The sequence below is a fragment of the Peromyscus californicus genome, unplaced genomic scaffold, assembly GCF_007827085.1.
Source record: "Peromyscus californicus insignis strain IS unplaced genomic scaffold, ASM782708v3 Scaffold_15__1_contigs__length_86483966, whole genome shotgun sequence".
NCBI lineage: Eukaryota > Metazoa > Chordata > Mammalia > Rodentia > Cricetidae > Peromyscus > Peromyscus californicus.
Window position 1 is genome coordinate 52,024,300 of NW_026294447.1, and position 23,024 is coordinate 52,047,323.

Below are 23,024 nucleotides of genomic sequence, written 5' to 3' on the forward strand. Positions count from 1 at the left end.
ACACCAACAGTGAGGAGTCAGTGTTTTGGCCTTCATGACTCTGAGAAGTGACTCAGGCGACTGTTACCATAATCCACATGAAGAAGTATCATTTCCAGGAAAAAAAAAAGCGAGAAGCTGGCCTCCTTGCCTGGGTAGCCTCTAAATGAGTGATGTTTAAGTAAACCGTGGGTAATGGAAGTTACCGGATTTGCTTCCTTTCCCCCTCAGTATCAGTACTGGAGAGATCTGTGATGACGTGACTGTGATTTGGCCCAGACAAACTGTCTAATACCTGAGCTAGCTCTGGGGGCTTCCGAGGGCATGCCAAAGGACTGAGTTTTCCCGAGCTCATTTGCAAATGATCGGTCAGTGAGACCCCGAAAAAGCTTTTCTGCCTCGAGGCCAAGTTTTCTCACCTGTAAAATGGGACAATTCTTCCTGCTATTCATAAAACGTTGTTAAAATTAAGTTGAAAACACGTGTGCACATACTTGCTTGGCCTTGGTGTTCTGACTGGCACATCATAAGTGCTGGGTAAATAATGTGAACGGTTACAATTTGGCATTTTCTTCTTGGACTTGGATTGATGGAAAACTACCCTGATCTTACAAAAATCACCTCTGTTATTTTCAAATCTGTTCACAGGTCAATGTTTATAGCCAACTAACTATTCTGTATTGGGGAGTACATTTCTGACTCAAAGCTAGTCACATGAGAAACAGTTAAGTGTAGGATCCACTAGGGTCACTTTGGGATCAAATGCATGCTGGTACGTTCAAACTTCTGACAGTTTGACCCGATGATGTTGTTGCCATCTCCCAAGTTCACGTTTGAGAACTGTTGTAATCAGTTCACAAACTAAACAGAACAACCCCACAGGAAACCCGTCTTGTAAGGTTTGAAGTGAGCTTTATCATTCTACGACTTAAATTTTGGTGGAATGGGACAGGGGTAGAGAAACAGCAAGTGGTCATTTGGTTTCTGTAGCTGATTGTGTACCATGAATAGAGGTCAGAGTCTGGAGAGATGGTTCAGTGGTTAAGAGCACACACTGCTCTTCTAGAGAACTCAAGTTCAATGTTCAGTTCCCAGCACCCACACCAGGGGGTTTACAGTTGCCTATAACTTCAGCTCCAAGGGGGATCTAATGCCTCTGATCTCTACTGGCACGCATACCCATGTGCATATCCCTCCCATCTGTAGACATAATTGAAAATAAAATTCATCTTAAAGAAGAGAAGGGCACTTACTCATGTAGCTAGCGTTCACTGAGTAACTCCTGTGTGCAGGACTTTCTGCTAGGTGTTGTGGAAACCACACTGAAAAGTAAGGGTGGTGCTTGTGGGACCGTGTTTGGGAATATGAGGCATATTCCCACGAATCCTTACCAATGTGGAGGAGTCAGGTGTGGTGGCCCACACCTGCAATCCCAAAATCAGGAAAGCAGAGGATCACTCACTGCACATTTGAGGCCAGCCTGCTATGGAGTGAATTCCAGGCCTCCAGGGACCACCGAGCGAGCCATCTTTCACAGAATAAACAACAACAATAAACACAGGGTAATGTGTGCAAAGCACCAACTACCATTACTTCATCTGAAGAAGAGAACTCTGGGAGCTGAAATAATCAGGGACAGCGTCCTGCTTCTTGAGCAGAGAAAATATGGACCAAGCTCTGCTCGAAAGGCTAATTGGGGCATTTTGGAAGCAGTTTGAAGAAGCAGTTGAAGTTTCAGGTCTTTTCATGGGACAGTCAGTGGAAGATTCTGAACAGGCTTCGAGTTATTCACGCTGCAAAAGATCAGACATTGTGTAAGGCCAAGTATCTTGGGACATTTGACCACTCAGTGTTGGCATAAGGACAAAGGCTACTCAGTGGTCGTCCAGGAAACCCTGGCTAGCAAGGCGGAATGGATTTGTCTTCATCTTGTGAAGCTTATATGGTTGGAGGAGACGAAGAATAATGAATCAAACAATTAGAAATAAAGTGTAAAGTTCCAGTTGTGACTTTTTTGTTGTTTTTATTTTCTCTTGTCACCAGACTCTATAAAGGGAGATTTTAAATTTATTATGGATGTCAAGGAGGCCTCTCTGAGAAAGCACCCTCACTCTGAGGACTTAAAAATGAGTACTATTTTGAGTTAGGGGTTCAGGCAGAGGGATCTTGTGTCTCAAGAGGTAGCCTGTCGAGCTGGTGAGACATAAAGACTGGTGAAGCTGGGACTGTAAGTGAGGACTGCCTGCCTGGTACGACGTCAGACTAGAAAACTTGCAGGGGATTGTGGACTCTGTTAGTCAGGAAATCCTGTGTGTGTGTGTGTGTGTGTGTGTGTGTGTGTGTGTGTGTGTGTGTGTGTGTGTAAAGAGTGGAGAGAGAGAGAGAGAGAGAGAGAGAGAGAGAGAGAGAGAGAGAGAGAGAGAGAGCATAGTTGCAGTACAGAATTGGTTATTGGATGTAGATAGACTGTTAGGGAAATCACTGCATTTGTTGAGTCCTGTCAAAGGTAAGGGCAGTTGAGGCTGAGAAGTGTGTGTCCACTGAGAGCTATTTAGGAAATAATATGTTTAGGACTTGGTTTCTGGCTTGCACTGACTGAACGCGGTGACAGTAATGACAAAGGAAGTACTATAGGAAGATCAGGCTTTGAAGTGTGCCAGTTACTGTTCTCGCTGCCATGACACACTTGACCAAAGCGACTCAGGGAAGGAAGGCTTTGTTCTGGATCCCAGTTTGTGGGGACACAGTTTGTGGGGACACAGTTTGAGGGGACACAGTTTGAGGGGACACAGTTTGAGGGGACACAGCTCATCATCAGAGACAGATGATCACATTACATTTACAATCAGGAACCAGAAAGAGACGAATGCTGCTACCCAGCTCATTTTCTTTTAGCCGTGAAATGGTGTCTCCTGCATTCAGGGTGGGTATTACCTCTTCCAATGAACCTCTCTGGAAATGTCCTTATGGACATGCTCAGAGATGTACCTCCCAGGTGACTCTCAAGTCAGTCAAGTTGACAGTGGAGATGAGCCATCACAAGAGACAAGGTCTGAGATTTATTTTGGACATGCTTTGTTTTAAGGTGTTTTTGAGACACTGAGAAGAAAATAGCAATTAGCTGTTGTTGTTGTAGGTCTTGACACAGAATAGAGCTCTGAACTGGTGCTAATGAACTTTGAGCCTCCACACAAATGTCCAGTGATCTTCACCAAATTGCATGTAGTAGAGCTGCAGAGGAGTGGGTGTGAGAATAGAGAATCAAGGATATCTGGGTGCTAGAACCAGGCCTGAGGAAATCCGGAAAACAGTTGGTCAGTGGGGGAGGATGACTTTGCCCAGGAGGTATGGAGGTTGTGTTTGTATAGCTGATTATGTACACTTGAAACTGCAAACACATTTGTGGTTTGCTTAATGGGAATTCTTAACTGTAGCCTGTAATATCAGGAGCTGAGGCAGCATCTTGTTTCTCGAAGACTTCCCTTGTGTTTGCATAGTGGCCACCACAGTGGAGGGTATATCCTCACAAAACTACGTCTGAAACAGCCTGGTCCAAGTCATTAGAGAATGTCTGTAGTGAGAGACACGTGTTTGAAGCCAGCATGGGCTTATACGGCGAGTTCCAGGCCAGCCTGAGCTATATAGTATGAGCCCCTGAGTTGTAGATCAGTCTGAGCTTTATAGTATGAGACCTTGAGTTCTAGGTCAGCCTGAGCTATATAGTATAAGGCCATGAGATCCAGGCAAGCCTGAGCTATATAGTGTGAGACCCTGAGTTCTAGGTCAGTCTGAGCTTTATAGTATGAGACCTTGAGTTCTAGGTCAGCCTGAGCTATATAGTATAAGGCCATGAGTTCCAGGCCAGCCTGAGCTATATAGTGTGAGACCCTGAGTTCCACGCCAGCATGAGCCATAAAATTTTGAGACTCTGAGTTCTAGGTCAGCCTGAGTTATATAGTGTGAGACCCTGAGTTCTAGGTCAGTCTGAGTTATATAGTGTTAGACTCTGAGTTCTAGGCCAGCCTGAGTTATATAGTGTGAGACCCTGAGTTCTAGGTCAGCCTGAGGTATGTAGTGTGAGACCCTGAGTTCTAGGTCAGCCTGAGTTATATAGTATGAGACCCTGAGTTCTAGGTTAGCCTGAGTTATATAGTGTGATACCCCGTCTCAAAGCAGAAAGAAAAGGAGTGGAGAGTTCCAAAAGGTCAGAGAGAGAAAAAGCACAGCTTGGAACCTCCCCAGCAGGCTCTTGTCATAGAAATGTCCCATAGCCACGTCTAGCTCCAGCAGAGTCTGAGAAAGGCTGTGTATTGGCAGATATCTAGGAAGAAAGGGCACTTTGGTCGGCAGTGGAACAACAGTGGTGTCCCCCACAGAGGACAAAAAGAAAAGGGTCATATGGCATCATAAAGCCAGAAGAAGAGAAAGATTTAAAAAGGAGAGAGAGGTGCCAAATGCTTCTGAAGAGTCAAGGAAATTCAGATGAAACGTGTCCACAGGATTTGAATGATACAAAGGTCACCCGGGCATCAACTTTGGTTTTGGGATGGAGCGGGAAGGTAGTTTATGGAAAGAACCAAACACTAATCTATCCAAGATGAATATTGTCCTTTGCAAGTGAACACAGGCGATCAAAGAAGCTTGCTGTTGTGTAGCTTTAACCAGTCCCCTGTTAAAGACCCTATTGCAAAGACACTATACACTTTGGTCACGGGAAATGGAGAAATCAAGTTGATACTGACTATGAAGCTTCCTCTATGGTTAGCTTTTATAGTACCAGAGGGTACTATTGAAGGCTGCTGGGGTTAAAATCATCAATGGTTTTACTCAGTGTGAACCCTGCGTACTTCAATAATGGGCAAGATGGCCCATGGGTGAAACAGTGGCACAAATATTATGGAGGTAACCCACTGCTTTTAGATTGAATTTAAGACCTAAGACACAGGAGGAAATTCATGCCTGGTACTGTAAATCAGGCTAATGATAGCTGGTTAGGGGACTACCAGGCCCCAGGCAAAACTATTATTTTGCTAAATGGACATAGTGCCATACTGCCCTATGAATTTGTATTTCTATACCTTGTAGATCAGAGCAGCTCTTAGACATCAGGGGTGTGTGTGTGTGTGTGTGTGTGTGTGTGTGTGTGTGTGTGTGTAGTGGATGGTGGGTAATGTAGAAACTCACAACTGGTCAAAGAGCAGAGAACAAATGTCAATGCAGTGCTCAGCTACGATTGGAACAGCTGCATCCTCCTCCCTGCCAAGGCTCAGGGACTGTCATGGAAGAGGGACAGGAAAGAGTGTAGGAGCTGTAGGTCAGGGAGGACTGGATTGAAACTGTCTTCTGGATGTGACAGGATCACTGCATTCATCAACTCACAGAAGACCAAGCCAGCTGTGTTGGAGAGAGAGCCCAGTAGTTAAGACATCCACTGCTTTGGCAGAGGACCCAGGTTTGGTTTTCTCTGCACGCAAGTGATGGATCACAATTGCCTCCAGTCCAGAGTCTCTGACCTCCTTTTCTGGCTTCTGTGGGTATCTCACACATACATGGCATACATACATGCATACATACATACGTGCTTGCATGCACACAAACAGAGATGAATAAATCTTTTTAAAAGATCAAGCCAGTTAGCATTCTAACATGGAGGGGTGAGGAGCACATAACTGAGGAGCAATTGACCACTGATGACTTCTAGGGAGGGAGAGTCACTTTTCTTTAAGGGTGTGGTCCCTGGTTTACTGGATCTCCCCGCACCCATGAGTATATGGACAGTAAAAACTGGACTCTTGGGGCTATTATGAAAAAAAGAGAGGATATGAAGTTGGGAGGGGATGGGAAGTGAAGAGTGGATATGGGCAATTAGGGGGATACATAGGGGTGAGTATGATCAAAATATATTGTCTAAAATTCTCAAAGGATTAATAAAACATTTTACTTAAAACAAATGAAAAACCAAAATACAAATCTCCTATAACTCGGACTCAGTTCTAGCCAGTAAATCTACAGGGGGCTTCTGAGGTCCACTTTTTCTTTATGACAAGAAGAATGGATTTCTGAACAAGCACTAAAATTACTGTTTTAGTCCAATTCAAGTGTCACTTGGTATTTTTTCAACCTTAGGCAGGATAGGAAAGTTGGCCTCAGTTTCCTAACTGCAGCTTGGCGCTTGTGAGGTAACGTGTGTGGAATGCTCAGTGCAACATCTGACAAAGAATTGGTTCACTCCAAAATATGAGCTTGTACATGACCTCATGTGGTGCGGATTTACCCTCTCATGGAGTTCTTAGCTGCAGCAGTCCAAGTCTACATTATATAAGTATAAATTGCTAGAGACTTTCATTATTTCCTTTGTTAGTGCAATTTGCAAAGTGCTTCTGAATGGCTTTGGAATAAAGCTTGATAAAGCTAAGGGCTGATATGATGTCTAGAAATGTGATAAGTACTTTCTAATTTAATGATTAAATTGAAAAATGACTACTAAAATGATTTATTATATCTTCAAGGGTGATTTTCCTGGTAAATTTTATTATAAATTGTATTTTCTTCCTTACAGTGTATCATTGTCAATTATTGGAATGTCTCATGAAATATAAGCAAGAAGTCTGGAAAGTAAGTTTTAGATTAATATTGACTCATATTCACTAACTTAATTTATATAAATTGTAAAAATTACATATTATAACTTGTTTTGATCAAATTTGTACCTGTCTTATTATTTTGATGTGGTAAACCTGTACTTTATTTTTACTTGTAAAATTATCACTTAGAACAGAAATGAAACTTTAAGAACAGAGTGTCTTGACAGAATAGTTGAATGTATCTTATTCATTGAATTAGGCAAATATTATATTGCATGACAAGTATAATTTTAATTTGAAATTGCTTGAGAATTTCTTTTTTTTTTTCAAATGGCAGATATGAATTGTTATTGTTAAGAAATGTGATTAGGGAAACATTTTTTTTTTAACTCAGTGTTTGGTATGTGGGCATACACTGTTGTAAAAAAAATCATTCTTTGATTTGAATCTCATTAAAGGATTAATGGACAGTGCACTTTTGAACTCTCCTTGGGGGCATCATTTGCAGGACATATAAACAGACACATGAATAAATGATGAAAATGATGGGCTAACATAATTTAATCTGAAGAGTACACCTGCCTGATGGTCTCCAGGGAAACGACCCACCTTAAGCTATTAGAATTTCTACTGCTTTGGTAGTCTTGGGTTGTGCGATCTTTATTTTTATTTGATGACGCTGAGTCGGGATGTTCTTTCCTCCTGCAGGACCTTTTGTATGTGATTGCATATGGGCCTTCACAGGTGAAACCCCCAGCGGTGCAGATGCTTTTCCACTACTGGCCCAACCTAAAGCCCCCTGGGGCAATAAGCGAGTACAGGGGGCTGCAGTACACAGGTAAGAAGAAGAGCTTTGGCGGCCCGAGTTCAGCTCTCTCGTGCCACCCAGGCCTCACCCTATGTTAAAGAAGACCATACTAGACCGGTAGATATGGTCACGAGTCCTTTCTGACACTGGGTTTAAAAAGAAGGTAATTAGTCAGGTGCAGTCATTCAGGCTATTAGGGGAGGCTGAGGCAGGAAAATCAGCCGAGCCTGGGAATTTGGGGACCATCCAAGGCAACATAGCAAGATCCCATCTCTTAAGATAATCTACGGTTGAGTGTGGTGGTGCAAGCATGTGGTAATTCCAGCCCCCGGGGAGAGGAGGAAGGAGGATCAGAAGTTCAAAGTCAGTCTTGACTACATAGCAAGTTTGAAGTCATCATGAACGACAGAAAAACATGTTTCAAAACAAAACAAACCAAACCAAAGGATAACAAGCAAAAAACCCATAATCATACCAATTTATCAAAGCAGATTGCCTAAGCCCTTATCCCAGTTGCTATCCAAAGGGCCTGCATCTTGCCCACTGCTAAGATGAATTACTACAAAGCCATAAGGGACGGGAACGAGACTACAGATTTGCTCTCCTTATGAGAAGCCCCAGCTACCTAATTCTGTTCTTGTAAGATTCTTGGCCACATTTCCAGTGTTACCAGAAGGGTTTCATCATGGCAACGAAACAGTAACTTCAAATACAATGACAGAGTTGGGCATGGCGGCCCACTCCTATGACCTCAGCGTCCTGCAAGTAGAAGTGAGTTCTGTGGAGTTCAAGGCCAGCCTGGGCCACACAGTGGGTTAAAAGCCAGCCTGAGCTATATGAAACCCTCCTTAAAAAAATAGTGACAGATGTCTACCAAGAAACTTGCAAAAAAAAAAAAAAAAGACAGAAGGATTGACTGACACAAGGGTTCTAGGTTGCTGCTTATATATCATAAAGTATAAGAAAATTCCAGTGGCTAATGGAGTTTCTGATGTCCACACACTCCTCCCCTCAACAGTATTATCCATGTGTTTTACACTGTGAAAGGCAGATTCCAAGTGGATGTATACTAGGATAACAAGGGGCAGCAATGTTAATGCAGGGAAGGTAGACAGAATTCTTTAAAGTTGGACAGCTCTTTATTGATATTTTGTATTGTTAATAGCAGAGAGTGTTTCACTGTTGCTAGCTGAATAATTTGAATGTAAAAAAACCCAGCAAATACTTAGCATGTCAGTAGAGTAAAGAGCGAAATGGCTGAAATACTTGACACCGACCCTTTTTTCATAGGGTTCCTGACCTAAGTGTCAACCCCCTGTGGTGTGTGGATGGGTGACTGATACCAATGAGATTTACTTATATGATAATATTTGATGAGACAACTGGGTTCCAGGCTCTGTATTTTTGTTGTTAATATGGGATTCTACACAAAAACAGACCTCATTAAACTGAATACAGCCTAGATTCAGAAATTCATTTTGATTCAGCAAATATTCACAGGGTATCTAGATGTGAAAATTCATTTTATTCAGCAAATATTTATGGCCAAATGCTGTTGGCCAGGCATTTCTCTGTGTACCAATGAGGAAAACAAAGCAGCTTGTAGTCATTAGCATCTTGGAGCTTCCACACTAGTCGTAGGGGAATATCCAGAGACTGCCTCCTAGGGCTCCTAGTGCTAAGGTAGAGCAAAGAGATCTGTGGGAATCATGGGAGGGCTACTAGCTCATCCTGGTCATAGACAAGTCTTGGGGAGAGGCATTTGTTAAGGGAGGTTCTCCAGTGAGTGAAGCTTTAGCTGGTAGCTGAGGCAGTGACAAGTATGTAACCAGACAGAGGAGACCGTGAGCGCATAAAACATGAGTTTAAGGTAGAAGGAACGGCTTGTGAGGTGGACACAACAGACAGCTTGGTGGTGTTTAGGGACTGGAAAATGACCAGACAGCTCTGTGGAATGAGGACGTCAGTGGAAGGCTGGCTAGCTATGCTTGTGGAAGAGTTGGGGCTGTTTTCCAACAGCAAAGGGGGTTTCCTGATATAAGTTTTGGTGAGACTCACTGTCCAGAGCATCCCACAATCCCCAAAGCTGAAAGTCATTTCCACTTATGGGGTAGCCAAAACCTCTAGCAAGGACCAACCAACGCGTACTTAGTAAGATTGGTTCAGCATTTGCATGCTAAGATCAGAGCAATCCTTTCTTGTTCTCTTGGACTGATGGAGAGGTAGTTGACTAGGGCCATCACTCGGAGGTCTGTCCATGCAGTCACGAGTCTGGCTTCCCTTTGTTCACTGCTCAGTCCCAAGTGCTACGGGTAGTCGGGCACCACCCTCACAGATGACGGGCTTTCTTAGCATTCCCACTCTAACAGACCATGAGGGGGACAGAGAGCCACAGGAAAAAGTCACCCTGTGGTCTCTATCGCTGGGCATCTGGCACCAGATGCCTGTTGGATGTTGTTCTTGTAGCTTTATACCTTGGCATTTCCTGCTTCCATGTTAGTGTACTGGTGTCTTGATTAGGCAGCCATATTGTTGAGGTGTACCTTCCCTGACATTTTTAGGAGGTACACTATCACATCAGACGTTGGGGCCTCTGGCTTCTACACTTCATCTCTCTCTTCTGAAATGTTCCTTGATGCTCACGTGCAGGGATCGTCATACAGATGTATTGGCTGAAGCTAGGCAACTCATGACCTGTTTGTTCTCTGTATTTTGACCAATTCTGTGATGTGACTGTCTGTTGAAAAAAGTTTTTTTAATGAGTAAGTGCTACTTATCAGGCAAAGAGGTTCCCTAACCTATTTTCACTTTTAATGCATGTGTGTGTGTTTGTGTGTGTGTGGTGTGTATGTGAGTGCTTGTATGTATGGAGGCCAGAGATCAAATGCCAGATGTCCTCTTCTCCCACTCTTTATTGTCTAAAACGAGCTTTTTCACTGAACCTGGATGCCACTGGTAGTTTGGCTGGCCAGCAATCCTGTCATATCTTTCTATTTGTACCTCTCAACGCAGGATCACAGACTCATGCAGCCCTGCTTGACTTTTTACATGTGTGCTGGAGATCCGATCTCAGCACCTCAGGCTTGTGTGGCAATCACTTCACTGCCTGAGCCATCCACCTCTCCAGCTGTCCCCACCTTTTATTACAAAAATTGCAGGAGCTGGAGAGATGGCTCAGCAGTTAAGCGCGCTGGCTGGTCTTCTGGAGGCCCTGGTTTCAGTTCCCAACACCCACATGACAGCTCCCAACCATATGTAACTCCAGTTCCAGGTGATCTGACACTCTCTTCTGGCCTCTGTGGGCACCAGGAGCACATGTGATGCATAGCCAGACATTCAGACAAAACGCCCATATGAATAAAATGAAATAAAACAAAAGAGAAACAAACAATAGAGTGATTGTCTTGTTACAGCACACCAAATAGTAAATGACTTAGGGTTGTCATTTAGTTTCCATTTAACTATGGGACACAGGTACACCATAAGGTCACATTTCTGCACAGAACAGAGAGAATGGGAGGTGCATGATAAGGCAAAGTGTGGTCTGGATTATTGGATATCTAACCCATGTTAGAGCACTTGGGTTTTGAGACATGTGCATGAGGAGGTTGAGCCAGGCCTTTCTGCTGTGCATTCCCGTCCTCAGGCTCACTCTTCCCTTGAATTATCTTGATTTTGTATCTATATAACTAGAATCTCTTAAGACTATTTTGTTGGTGCAGTTATATACACACATGAAACCACAAATAAGTGTGTGTGGAGCCCTTCCCACTCTGTGTTTCTTGAGTGATGGCCTCCCTCTCCTTTCAAATGATGTTGAAGAGGTTAGTTTTACCCGAGTTTGAATTTTATAAAAATGGAAGCATCCATTACGTGTGTGTGTGTGTGTGTGTGTGTGTGTGTGTGTGTGTGTGTGTGTGTAAATTCGTTATCTGTGTGCTGAGGATAACTGTTGTTTGTTTACCTTTATTGTTACACATTGTCCACAAAATTCATGTACCACAATTTTTATATCTTCTTTACTATTACTAGACATTTGGGTTGTTCCTAATTTTTGGTTGTTGAAATAATGCTACTCTGAGCATTTTTGATACGTCTTTGATGTGGAATGTATCCCTATGAATGAGCCTGCTGAGTAAGAGGCACATGTGTACTCAGCTTTAATAGGTGATAAGCAGCTTCCCAGTTCAGTTATGCTAATCCACACTCTCATTAGGAGTGCGTATTTACAGTACTAGCTTCATTAAACATTCTTTTATATATCATATAATTATTAGAACAATAAAATACACTTCCTTTCTAATCCACAAGACTTTTATGGATTCTTTTAAATCCATAATTTAACGTCAGTCATATTAATCGTACAGAGGGCTTTCAGCAGGACATTGCTACATGTGCTTACAATGGCAAGTCTCATTTTATTTGCCAATCTATCACATTTTTTTCAGAACGTTATTGTCTTAGTCAATCGTTCTTTTACTGTGAAGAAACATCATGACCACAGCAACTCTTATAATGGAAAACATTTAATTGAGGCTGGCTAACAGTTTAGAGGGTTAGTCCATTGTCATGGCTGGAAGTGTGGCAGCATGCAGGCAGACATGGTAGCTGAGAGTTCTACCTCTACCAGGTCAGCAGCAGACAGACACTGGGACTGGCTTGAGCATTTGAAACCTCAAAGCTCACCCCCCAGTGACACACTTCCTCCAAGGCTACACCTACTCCAACAAGGCCACATGCCCTAATCCCTGTCAAGTATCACCATTCCCCTAATGACCAAGCATTCAAATATACAAGCCTCTGGGGGCCATTTCTATTGAAACCATCACAGTTATTGTCTATCCTTAATGCTTAACATGTTTCCCTATAGAAATTCCAATGATCTCATCTTACATTAAAGCTCATGATTGAGCATTAGTTGATTTTTGTACTGATGAGAAGTCGGGATCCAGTTTCAGTCCTTGTACGTGTGGATATCCACTTTCCCCAGCATCTCTTGTTCAAGATTTTTTTCTTTAGACAATGTGTGTTTTTGGTATCTTTTTCTAGGATGAAGTAATTAGAGCCCTTTGGGTTAAATTCTCCTCTTCTATTCCAATGTTTTTTGTGCCAATGCTGTGCTGTTTTTGTCACTATGGATCTGTAGTGTAGTTTGAAATCAGTGCTGTGATGCCGCTGGTATGGCTCTTTTTGCTTTAGATTGCCTTGGCTATTTTCATAGGTCTTTGTGTTAAGATATGAATTTTAGGATTATTTTTTTCTAGATCTGTGGGAGCTCTTTTCGTTTTTCAAATGTCTTATATAATATCTTTCTTTATGCTTTATAGTTCTCTTTGTAGGGAACTGTGATATCATTGGTCAAGTTTATACTTCTGTATTTTATTTTAGTTTTTGAAGCTACTATCATAAGCTACTGTTTAACCAATCTCTTTTTCTAGGAGTTCATGATTGGTGTATAAAGCAACTGATGTTTTTAAATGTTGATTTTTGCACCTTGTGACTGATGGAAGTATATAACAGATCTAAGAGATTTTTGTGTGAGTGGACTCTTTAGGTCTTTTAAGAGGAGGGTTATATCAGCATAGGTATAATTTAGCTTCTTCATCTCCTGTTTGTGCCCACTTCTTCTTGTCTATCACTCTGGTTGAGTTCGTAAGCACTGTAGTAAGAGAGACGATGAAGGAAAGTTGCATCTCATTTCTGGATTTGGATGAAACATTTTCCATTTCCCCCCTCTGTGTAGTGTTGGCTATAGGTCTGTCGTAAGTGTCCTTAATTACACAGAGATATTGTCTTTCGGTTCCTGCATTCTTCATAGTTTTTAATCACAAAGGAGGTTTGGCTTTTGTCAAAGATCTTTCATGAGATGATGCTGTGATCCCTGCCTTTCTCTCATCATTGCGCAGGCTAAACCTCCTGTGCTGATTTCTAAGTTCTGTGTGGTTTGTTTTTTGACCTATAGATAATTGATTAGGATAAGTTATAGCTTCATTCTTCCATGGTCAGATGACATATTTGTGTTATATAATATATACATTTTATATGTACATGTTTATGTGTGTGCATGTGTAAATGCTCATATGTGTCTATATGTGCTCACATATGTATGTGAGTGTAGAAGCAAGAGGTTGATGCCAGGTATCTTTCTCAATCACTCTCCACTTTATTTTTATTTTTCTTGAACGAGGGTATACTGGCTGGTTTTGTGTGTCAACTTGACACAAGCTAGAGTCATCAGAAAGGAAGGACCCTCAGTTGAGGAAATGCCTCCATGAGATCCAGCCGTAAGGCATTTTCTCAGTGCCTTACATTGGTTGATCATTGGGGGAGGGCCCAGCGCATGGTGGATAGTGTCATCCCTGAGCTGGGGGTCTTGAGTTCTATAAGAAAACAGGCTGAGCAAGCCATGAGAAACAAGCCAGTAAACAGCACTCCTCCATGGCCTCCTGGTTCCAGCCCTGCTTAAGTTCCTGTCCTGACTTCCTCCAGTGAAGGGCTGTGATCTGGAAGTGTAAGCCAAAGAAAGCCTTCCCTCCCCAACATGCTTTTTGGTCATGGTGTTTCATCATAGCTGTAGAAACCCTAATTAATATACAGGGTTTCACTAAATAGCCTTGGCTGACCTGGAACTCATTTTGTAGACCAGGCTGGCCTCAAACTCAGAGTGATCCACCTGCCTCTGCCTTCCAGGTGTGGGAATTAAAGATGTGTGCCCCAGTGCCTGGCTCTACCTTAGTTTTTGAGACAGGGTCTTTCATTGAACTTGAAACTCTGATTTGGCTTGACTGACAGGCGTCCTTTTGTCGCTCTGGAACTGCAGGCACACTTTGCTATGTTTGGCTTTTTTATTTGAGTGCTGGGATCAAATTCAGACCTTTATTCTTGCATAATAAGCACTTTATTGACTAATCCATCTCCGCAGTTCAACATCATTTATTTATTTTTTTAATATTTTCTTTTAGGGCTGAACATATAAATATTTCAGTATAGCTAAGACAACTTGTACAGTAGTCTATGTGAAATAGACTAGATTTATTACTTGTCTGGTTCGATCCTTCTATATTGTCATTGCATTTTTTGAACTTAAAATATTATTATTATATTTTATGTGTATGAGTGTTTTGTCTGCGTGTATATCTGTGTACCGCATGCCTACCTGGTACCAAAAAAGGCCAGAAGAGAGCTTCACACCCCCTGCAGCTGGAGTTATACACAGTTGTGAGCTGCCATATGGGTGCTAGGAATCAAACCCTGGTCCTCTGCAAGAGCAACAAGTGCTCTTAACCACTGAGCCATCTCTCCAGCCTGTCAGTAAATTTTGCTCACTTTCTCTGTCTTCAGCGTGAAGCCCCGAAGGGTTTTTTCTTCTACTCTAATCTGTAGATTTGTCTAATTCCTTCCTATTCTGATTTATTTACTATTTATATTTTGAGATGATGTTAATAGGTAGGTGGGTATATGCAAATTTAGAGTTCAGTCTCTTTCAGGTGAATTGAAACTTTTATTATTTTTTGAAATGCATTGTTTTTATCTTTCATGATTCTTTTTGTGTTAAGATTTACTTTGTCACAAACAAACAGCTATGCAGAGTTTCGCAAGTGTTTGTATGGTATAATTTTGCCCTCATTTCCATCTTTCTAGTGCTGGGTTACACACCTGTAACCATGACACCCACCTGAGTGGCATTGACATGAATTCTGGGGGTCCTCATGCTTGTTTGGCAAGCATTTTAGCCACGGAGCCATCTGCCCTGCCTGGAATTGAATTTTTAAAATAATACACTTTTGTGTTTCCTTTAATGCTAATCTACTGGGGATAAGTTTTCTCACTTTGTATTTATCTGAAAAATGTCATTGTCTTGACTTTACTTATTTATTTAGCTTTTTGAGAGAGGTTCTTACTGTGCACATCAGACTAGCCTAGAATGTGAGATCCTCTTAAATGTGTTTTCTTTATGTATATAATTCTAAACTGGTAATCATTTTACTCATACACCTTGAAAGCATTTTATGAACTTTATTTTTATTGCTGCTATTTGGATACACACTATTGGTTATTGCTAATTTAGAGGTAACAACTCCCCCCCTTTTTTTGGCTACTTGGCTATGCCCTCTCAAGTTCTGTTATTTCTACTTGTTTTTTAGGGAAATTCGTAGGACTTCTCTAACTGACACTTGATGTCTTGTCAGTTTTGAGAAATGTTGGGTTTTATCCCAGTGTTGTTTGTGATAATAGTACTTAATGAAAGTGCACTTTATATGTATGACAGGTATTGAGTGTGCTGCTGCATCAATTTTAGTAAATGTGTGATGCTCTTGTGGTCACCATGAGGACACAACAAACAAACAGCAATAACAATAACAAAGCAGGAAATCATAGCACGTCCCTTCTGATCAGCACACCCCTCTTGTACCCATGGGCAATCACTGGTGCAATTTTAATAGAATTCATGTAATCATCTAATTCAGGTATACATGCAAATAAGATGGAAGACTATATACTTTTCCTGTCCGACTTCACTCATCAACACAGTATTACTGAGCTTAATCCATATTGTTAAAAGTATTACTTCTTTTCATTCTCCAAATGTCCTATTTTTATCAATATTTGGGTTGTTTTCAACTTGGGGCCAATAGACGCGAAACTACAATGAACATCTTATGCAATTCAGTGGTTTGTATAGTAGTTGGTGATTAACTATTTTTAAATTTAAAATGTATTATCATTGCATGTGTATGCGTTTGATGAGCGTGTACGGGCTCATGTGCCGTAGTTTTTGTGTGGAGATCAGATAACAGCTTCATCAAGTTCGTTCTCTCCATTTGCTTTCACGTGGGCTTTGGGGATCGATCTCAGATCGCCAGGCTGGCTTGGGAAGAACCTCTGTGGCCCTGCCTGGGTTTCTTATACAGACATTCCCTGCCAGTCCTTTCCAATCCTTGTACCCACTCAGTACCATCCTTCCTTCTTGTTTCCTGGTCCGAGACCCTCAGAGCTGATGGTCTGGGGCACAGATATAGAATAATACACACCGTAGCGTGTTCCTAACTGCAGGGGTATTTCACCACCATGTCAGCTGTTGGGATCTGCATCTATTGATTGATTTCAGGAAGTTTCATTTCCAGTTATTTAAAGCCCTTATCTTGAAATTTTATCGTAATGTTCATATAAACTAAAATAAATCAAAACCAGAGAGCATGGATAAAGGTTGTGCTTTTATGATTTCATCTTTTAATACTTCCTGGAGCTGAATTTTATCTATTTTCTCTCTCTCTCTCTTTTAAAAAGATTTGTAGAGGATGCTTAGACTATTGATTTTAACATTAAAATGATTTCTGTTTATCTATTATAAATCACCAGTTTACTCTAAGGTTTATACTCATCGTATCCAACAGGTTTTGACGTTCTATATTTTTATAAATGTTTTTGTAAATTTTTTTGTCATTATGTGTATGCGTGTTCTGCTTGCATGTATGTCTGTGCACCACATCCATGTCTGGTGTCCACAGAAGCCAAAAGAGGGCAGCCATCCCCTGGAGCTAGAGTTACAGACCATTGTGAGCTGCCTGATGTAGGTGCTGGGAATTGAACCTGGGTCCTCTGAAAGGGCAGTGTAGTCTTAGCTGCTGAGGTACCTCTCCACCCCTCATGTGTTGTATTTTTACTAATACTCATTCAGATATTTAAAAATTTTGTCACTAGATCTTTGTGGTGTATGGGAGAGTATTGTTTAATTTCTAAGTTTTTTGAGTTACAGCTATCTTAAAAATTTTATCTTAATTTCATTGTAATCATTTAACATTATTTAATTATGTCAGTTTGCTGTTTCTAAGAGGAAATCAGTGCAGCTTTTCAAGTAATGCATTTTTCTTTTCATCTTTCCTGGTATTTGGTATTTAATGGTTTTCTTATGCTTGGAGTGTGGTTGTCTTTGTAATTACTCTACTTGAGATCTGCTGAGCTTTCGGGGCATGTGGCTTTATGCATCTTGTTGGTATCACAAGAATTTGGGTGCCATTCTATCCGGATAGTCTTTCCTTTTCTTGTCCAGAGACTCAAAGGTATTGAATATTAATTACCTCCAGAGCTTTTATAGCCTCTGTATTTTTTTTTTTTTGAGTAAAAGAGATGGCGGGTGGCTGGACAGACGGTTCAATCGAGAAAGTGCTTGCTGCACAGGTGTGAGGATCTGTGCTCAGATGCCAGCACTCACATGATAAGCTGGGTGGGGTGGTCTAAATCTGTGACCCCTGTGCTGGGGAAGCAGGGACAGGAACTCCCTGGCATGAGGGGCTCAGTTCCAGCTCCAGCTCCAGGGAGGAACCCTGTTTCCAAGCCTGAGCTGAAGAGCGACCGAGGAAGACACTAAAGTTGACTTCTGGCTTCCATATTTGCATGCATGCGCACACACCTGCATCCGCCACACACCCACACCTACACACACACTCACCCACAGAAACATGTCAGCACATGTGCACACAAAACAAGCTGTACTTCCGTGAGAATTATACTGACTTGTATTTCAGCCCATTGATCCCTGCTTTCTTCTTGCTGTGTACAATGTTTTTAAAAGTCCACCTACTGAATTATTGATTTTGTATGTTCCATTTCTTTTAGTACTTTTTAATAGAATTTTCATTTCTCTGTTGGAGTCCTCATTTTAACAATCTACTTGTCTATAAATTTAAACAAACCTAAAGTACTTATTTTAAAATCCTTGTTTCTAATTCTGAACGGGTCTAAGTCTCCTTGTTCTCACCCCCTCCCCTCCTGTTATGGGTTACATTTTCTGGGTCTTTTGTATGCTTCATAGCATTTTTATTTCCTTTCGTGTTGTTTTTTGAGACAGGGTCTCATATAGCCCCGGTAATCCTGGAACTTGGTGTTCCAGTCGAGGTTGACCTTGATCTCTCGATCACCCTTTTGCCACTTCCCAAGTGTTGGGACTGCATCCTTGCCGCTAAACTGTAAAGAAAATATTCTCAGCAATGAAAGAGATTTTTATGTCTTTTTTAAAGCTTGAGTATATTTAAAAAGTCTTCCTATGGTTTTACACATGAAAAATCTGCTTCACCATGGAAGATATGTAAATATTTGTCCATTGTTTTCTGGTATGTAGAATTATAGAAAAAGAATTTTAGACCACTGTGATTTTTGTCTTTTATAGAAATCTCCTTGTTTTTCTTCATTTGTTTTTAAAAATTTCATGAACATTTTGAGGTTGAATATCTTTTCCTTGATGTTTGTCTGTAGTGTGAAGCACATTTTTTATTTTTTACACTTATTTATTAATTTTGCAGGTGTGTACATGTGTACATGTGTACATGTATCAGAGCACACAGGTGGCAGTCAGAGGACACCTTGTGAAATTTGAATCTTTCCTTCCATGTGGGTGCTTGGGCTCAAACTCAGGTCCTCCTGCTTGGTGACAAGCATCTTTACCCATTGAGTACCTCACTGGCTCCCAGTGAAGCCCTTTCAGTGCAAAATTTGGGTACTTTTTCAAGAATTTTTTTCTAACGAAGTGTGAATTATTGCCTTTCTTCCAATTATTCAGGCATGTTCCTCAGGAATACCAATGATTGTTATGTATGTCAAATTTTTGTTTTGTTTTGTTTTTTCAAGACAGGGTTTCTCTGTGTAGCTTTGGGGCCTCTTCTCCAACTTGCTCTGTAGAACAGTTTGGCCTCGAACTCACAGAGATCCGCCTGGCTCTGCCTCCCGAGTGCTGGGATTAAAGGTGTGCGCCACCACTGCCTGGCTGTCAAAATGTTATCTTCTGTAATCTGTAGCAATTACTATCACTAATTCACATATTTATTTCTCCTCTGGATTCTTAGCTTCTCACTGCCTCTTACTCTGTAACTTACTCCATATCCTAACCAGCATCAACTCCAATAATCTACTGTGGTGGTGCAACCCAGTTATCCCAACATACAAAGGCAGAGGCCAAGTTCTGGGATACAACAACAAATATTTTTTTTCTTTAAGCAAGGATTTCTAATACTGCTGTTTTATTTTTAGTTTGTGTACATTTTAACCATGTCTTACCCAACTCCATTTTTGTCCCACTCTGTTCGTCTCCCCAGAGACTTTGAATTTCTATGTGTTTTTACTTCTGATTTGAAGAGGTCATGTGCTCTGGCACACACAGCTTTCATGTGCTCATCCATAGAGTAGAAAATTCTCAAATATGTTTCCTCCAGTCTTTGGCATGTTTCCTTTAATGTAATTTTTCTGGTTGATCTTTATTTTTTGTCCAGGTTTTCAAGGCCGCTATATCTCTAGCCTAAACAGGAATTTTACGTTTTGATATATTAAAATTGATCAGTGTCTTCTTTAATGCTTCCTTTGTCTCTATGAAGGTTGTAAAGAAATTCATTTTCTTCTCTGTTCTTATAGTATTAAGGATCAAATCCAGGGCTTTGTGAGTGTCAGATGAGATCGCCATCCCGAACCACACCTACCCTCTTTTGCTTTGTATTTAGGGGCATAGCCTCACTGAGACTGGTCTGAACTCACTCTGTGCCTAGGCTGGCCTTGAACTTCTCCTCTCTCAGCCTCCTGAGGTAGCTAAGATTATAAGTTTGCATCAATAGACACATCAAGAAATTCTCCTGTGCATCTGGAAGTTTGCTATTTTACACTATGATCCATTTGGAATAGATTTTAGGACCAGTGTGAGAAGGAACAGTGAATTTCTCTCTAAAGAAACTCAATTATTCCAGCTCAAGTTGTTGAAAAATATTATCTTTTTCACATTGAATTGATTTTGATTTTCTTTTTTGGAGAGTAATTGACCACCTCGTTTTCAGGTCTATTTCTAAACGGTGTCTTTCTTTTACCTCTCTCTTCTAGTGCCATAACTACATCCTATCACCCCTGTTTTGAGGGGTTGTAGAGATGGTTAGTCAGTACAATGCTTCCCAAGTAAGTATGAGGCCCTGAGTTTCAATTCCCAGCACCCATGTAAAAAGTCAGGCATGGAAGTGCATACTTGTGACTTCAGTATCGGGGAGGCAGATGGGGGGACTATCTGAGGCTCACTGACTGACCAGTTTTGCTGAATTGGTGAGCTCTAGGATCCCTGTCTCAAAACATACAGTGGAGACAAAAAATTGAAGAAGACAGTTGATGTTGATCTCTTGACTTCACACACGCCTGAGTGTTCATGTATGTGCATGTGCAGACACACATGAAATGTACACATGCATACACCCCACATAATAAAGTATATTTTGAAATCATGTGATGTCCTTCACATCTTCATGGATCTTGTTATTTCTATAAAATAACCTGCTTGGGTTTTTTAATAAGAATTTAAATATTGAATATATAGGTTAGTTTGAGAAGATTGATATTTTTACAGTATTGGGCCTTTTAATTTATAGACACAGACCATGTCACCCTTATTTAGGTATTTTAAATTTTTCTTTCAGCAATGTTTGCTCATTTTTTTGTGTATAGATGTTAGAGTTATTTTGTTAAAATTATTTGTAATGTTTTATAGCTTGAGTTGTTACTGTAAATAATGCCATCACTTATTCTATTTGTTTGTTGCTAATGTATAGAAATGACTTGATTTTGAGCCCTGAACCCTTGATACAGTCACGTGCTAAAAATTATGTGCTCTGAAAATAAAGATACTTCCCCCCTTTCTTCACGTGTCTCTCTGTGTGTTGTGCTAGAGCATTTGTATGTGTGCTCACATGTGTGTGGGTACATATGTGTATTCCTTAGTTCAGAGGCCCCAGGTTTTCTTCAGTCTTTCTCAGTTGTTCCTCCTGGTTTTTACTGGGGTGGGGTCCCTAAGTCTAAATGAGAGCTCACTGATCTAGCTAACCTTGCTAGCCGGCTTTCCTCAGGGATCCCCCGTCTCCACTTCCGAGCCTGGCATTACAGACTGGCCGCTGTGCCCGCCCCCGCCTACACCCCTACTTACATGAGCTCTGTGGATGGAACCCTGAGTGCTTGAGTGGCAGGTGCCTTAACTGCTCAGCCTTCTCCTCGGGCCCAATAAGGATGCTATTAAGTTCCATTTCCTTTTTAATCTTTCTGTCTTTGTTTCAGCCACTCTCCCTGCTCTTCATCCTTTGCATCTGTCTTTTTCTGTCCTTCCTTCTGCGCTACCTAGGACCATACAAGTGTCTGACAGACACTGAGAATGGACATCCTTGCCCTCCCCAGCTGTGGCAGGGGGAGTATTGAGGTTTTTTTTTTTTTTTTTTTTGGTTTTTCGAGACAGGGTTTCTCTGTGTAGCTTTGCGCCTTTCCTGGAACTCGCTTTGGAGACCAGGCTGGCCTCGAACTCACAGAGATCCGCCTGGCTCTGCCTCCCAAGTGCTGGGATTAAAGGCGTGCGCCACCACCGCCCGGCCGAGTATTGAGGTTTTACCATTAAACGTGGTGTTAGCAATAATTTTTTCACAGATGCTTTTCTTGAACATCAGATTAAGGCAATTCCTGTTTGTTCTTCACTGAGATTGTTAATGAATGAAGGTCAGTTTGGGATAAATGTTTCCTCTTTTTGCTGAGCTGACCATATGATTTCTTCTTTTTATGCTCCTAATGTGGCAAATTACATTGATTTGATTTGCATTTTTTGAACCAACTGTGAATTACTGGGATAAAGTCCATATTGTCATGCTGTATTTTATTGCTAAATTTTTGTGAAGTGTTCTTGAAGCTGTATTTGTGAGGGGCAAGGTTTATAGTTTTTTAATTGCCATGTGTCATGTGGCCCTGTTGACAGAGCAATTCCAGTCTCATGAAATGAGTTGAGAAGAGTCTCAAGCACTTCTCTTTTCCAAGTCTCTATAGGAGTTATTCTTCCATGGGATCCTGAATTCCAACTGAAGCCATCTGGACTCAGGGGGGGTTTGTTTGTTTGTTTTTTAACGGGGAGATTTTAAGTTATGAATTCAATTTCTGTGACAGTTGTCGGGTTACTTGGAATTGATAGTTTTCATTGGGACATGTTTTTAAAATGTGTCTTTTGGAGAATATGGACATTTCGTCCAGTTCATAGATCTGTTGGTGTCTATAGGTCTGCAGTGACCCCCTACCTTTCATTCAGATGTGGGTAACTTATATATTATCTCATGAATTTTTTTTTCCTCTTCACCAGGTTGTTAGAAAGCTTATCAGTTTCATTGATTTTTCCCAAAGAACTGGCTCTTGGTTTTATTCGTTCTCTATACTATTTCTCTGTTTTCAGTTTTACTAACTTCTGTCTGTATCTATATTATTTTCTTCCTCTTTTTAATATTACACTTGATTTTGTATTTTTCCATCTTTATAAAGAAACAGCATAAATATTTTTTAGTCCTCTTGTATTTTTACCACAAGAATTTAAAGCTATAAATTTCCCTTTTCGTGTTATTTCCATTGTATCTCACAAAATTGTTATGTATGTCAGGAATTTGTTATATCGTGGTATTGAATACTTTCTAACATGTCTTGTGAGTGTTAATTACATGAATTATAGCATGAGTCGAAGGGGAACTTTAACTCAGGTGTTGCTTAGAAGTATTTTAAAGTGTGTGAATACTTAGGATTTTTCTAGAAACTTCTGTGTTGTTGCTTTCTACTTGAATTCCAGGGTCATCAAAGAACTTGTGAACACTATGTGCTGTAATTCCATCTAAAGTTCT

The 23,024-nt window shown here is 40.9% G+C and overlaps 1 protein-coding gene across 1 annotated transcript in view; it reads left to right on the forward strand.

The window, feature by feature from the left end:
• The window catches only part of Unc79 (unc-79 homolog, NALCN channel complex subunit), a 245,998-nt gene that overhangs the window by 66,814 nt on the left and 156,160 nt on the right, over window positions 1–23,024 (forward strand). The window contains 2 exon segments of the mRNA XM_052738842.1: window positions 6,539–6,594; window positions 7,272–7,401. Coding sequence (XP_052594802.1) covers window positions 6,539–6,594; window positions 7,272–7,401 — 186 coding nt within the window.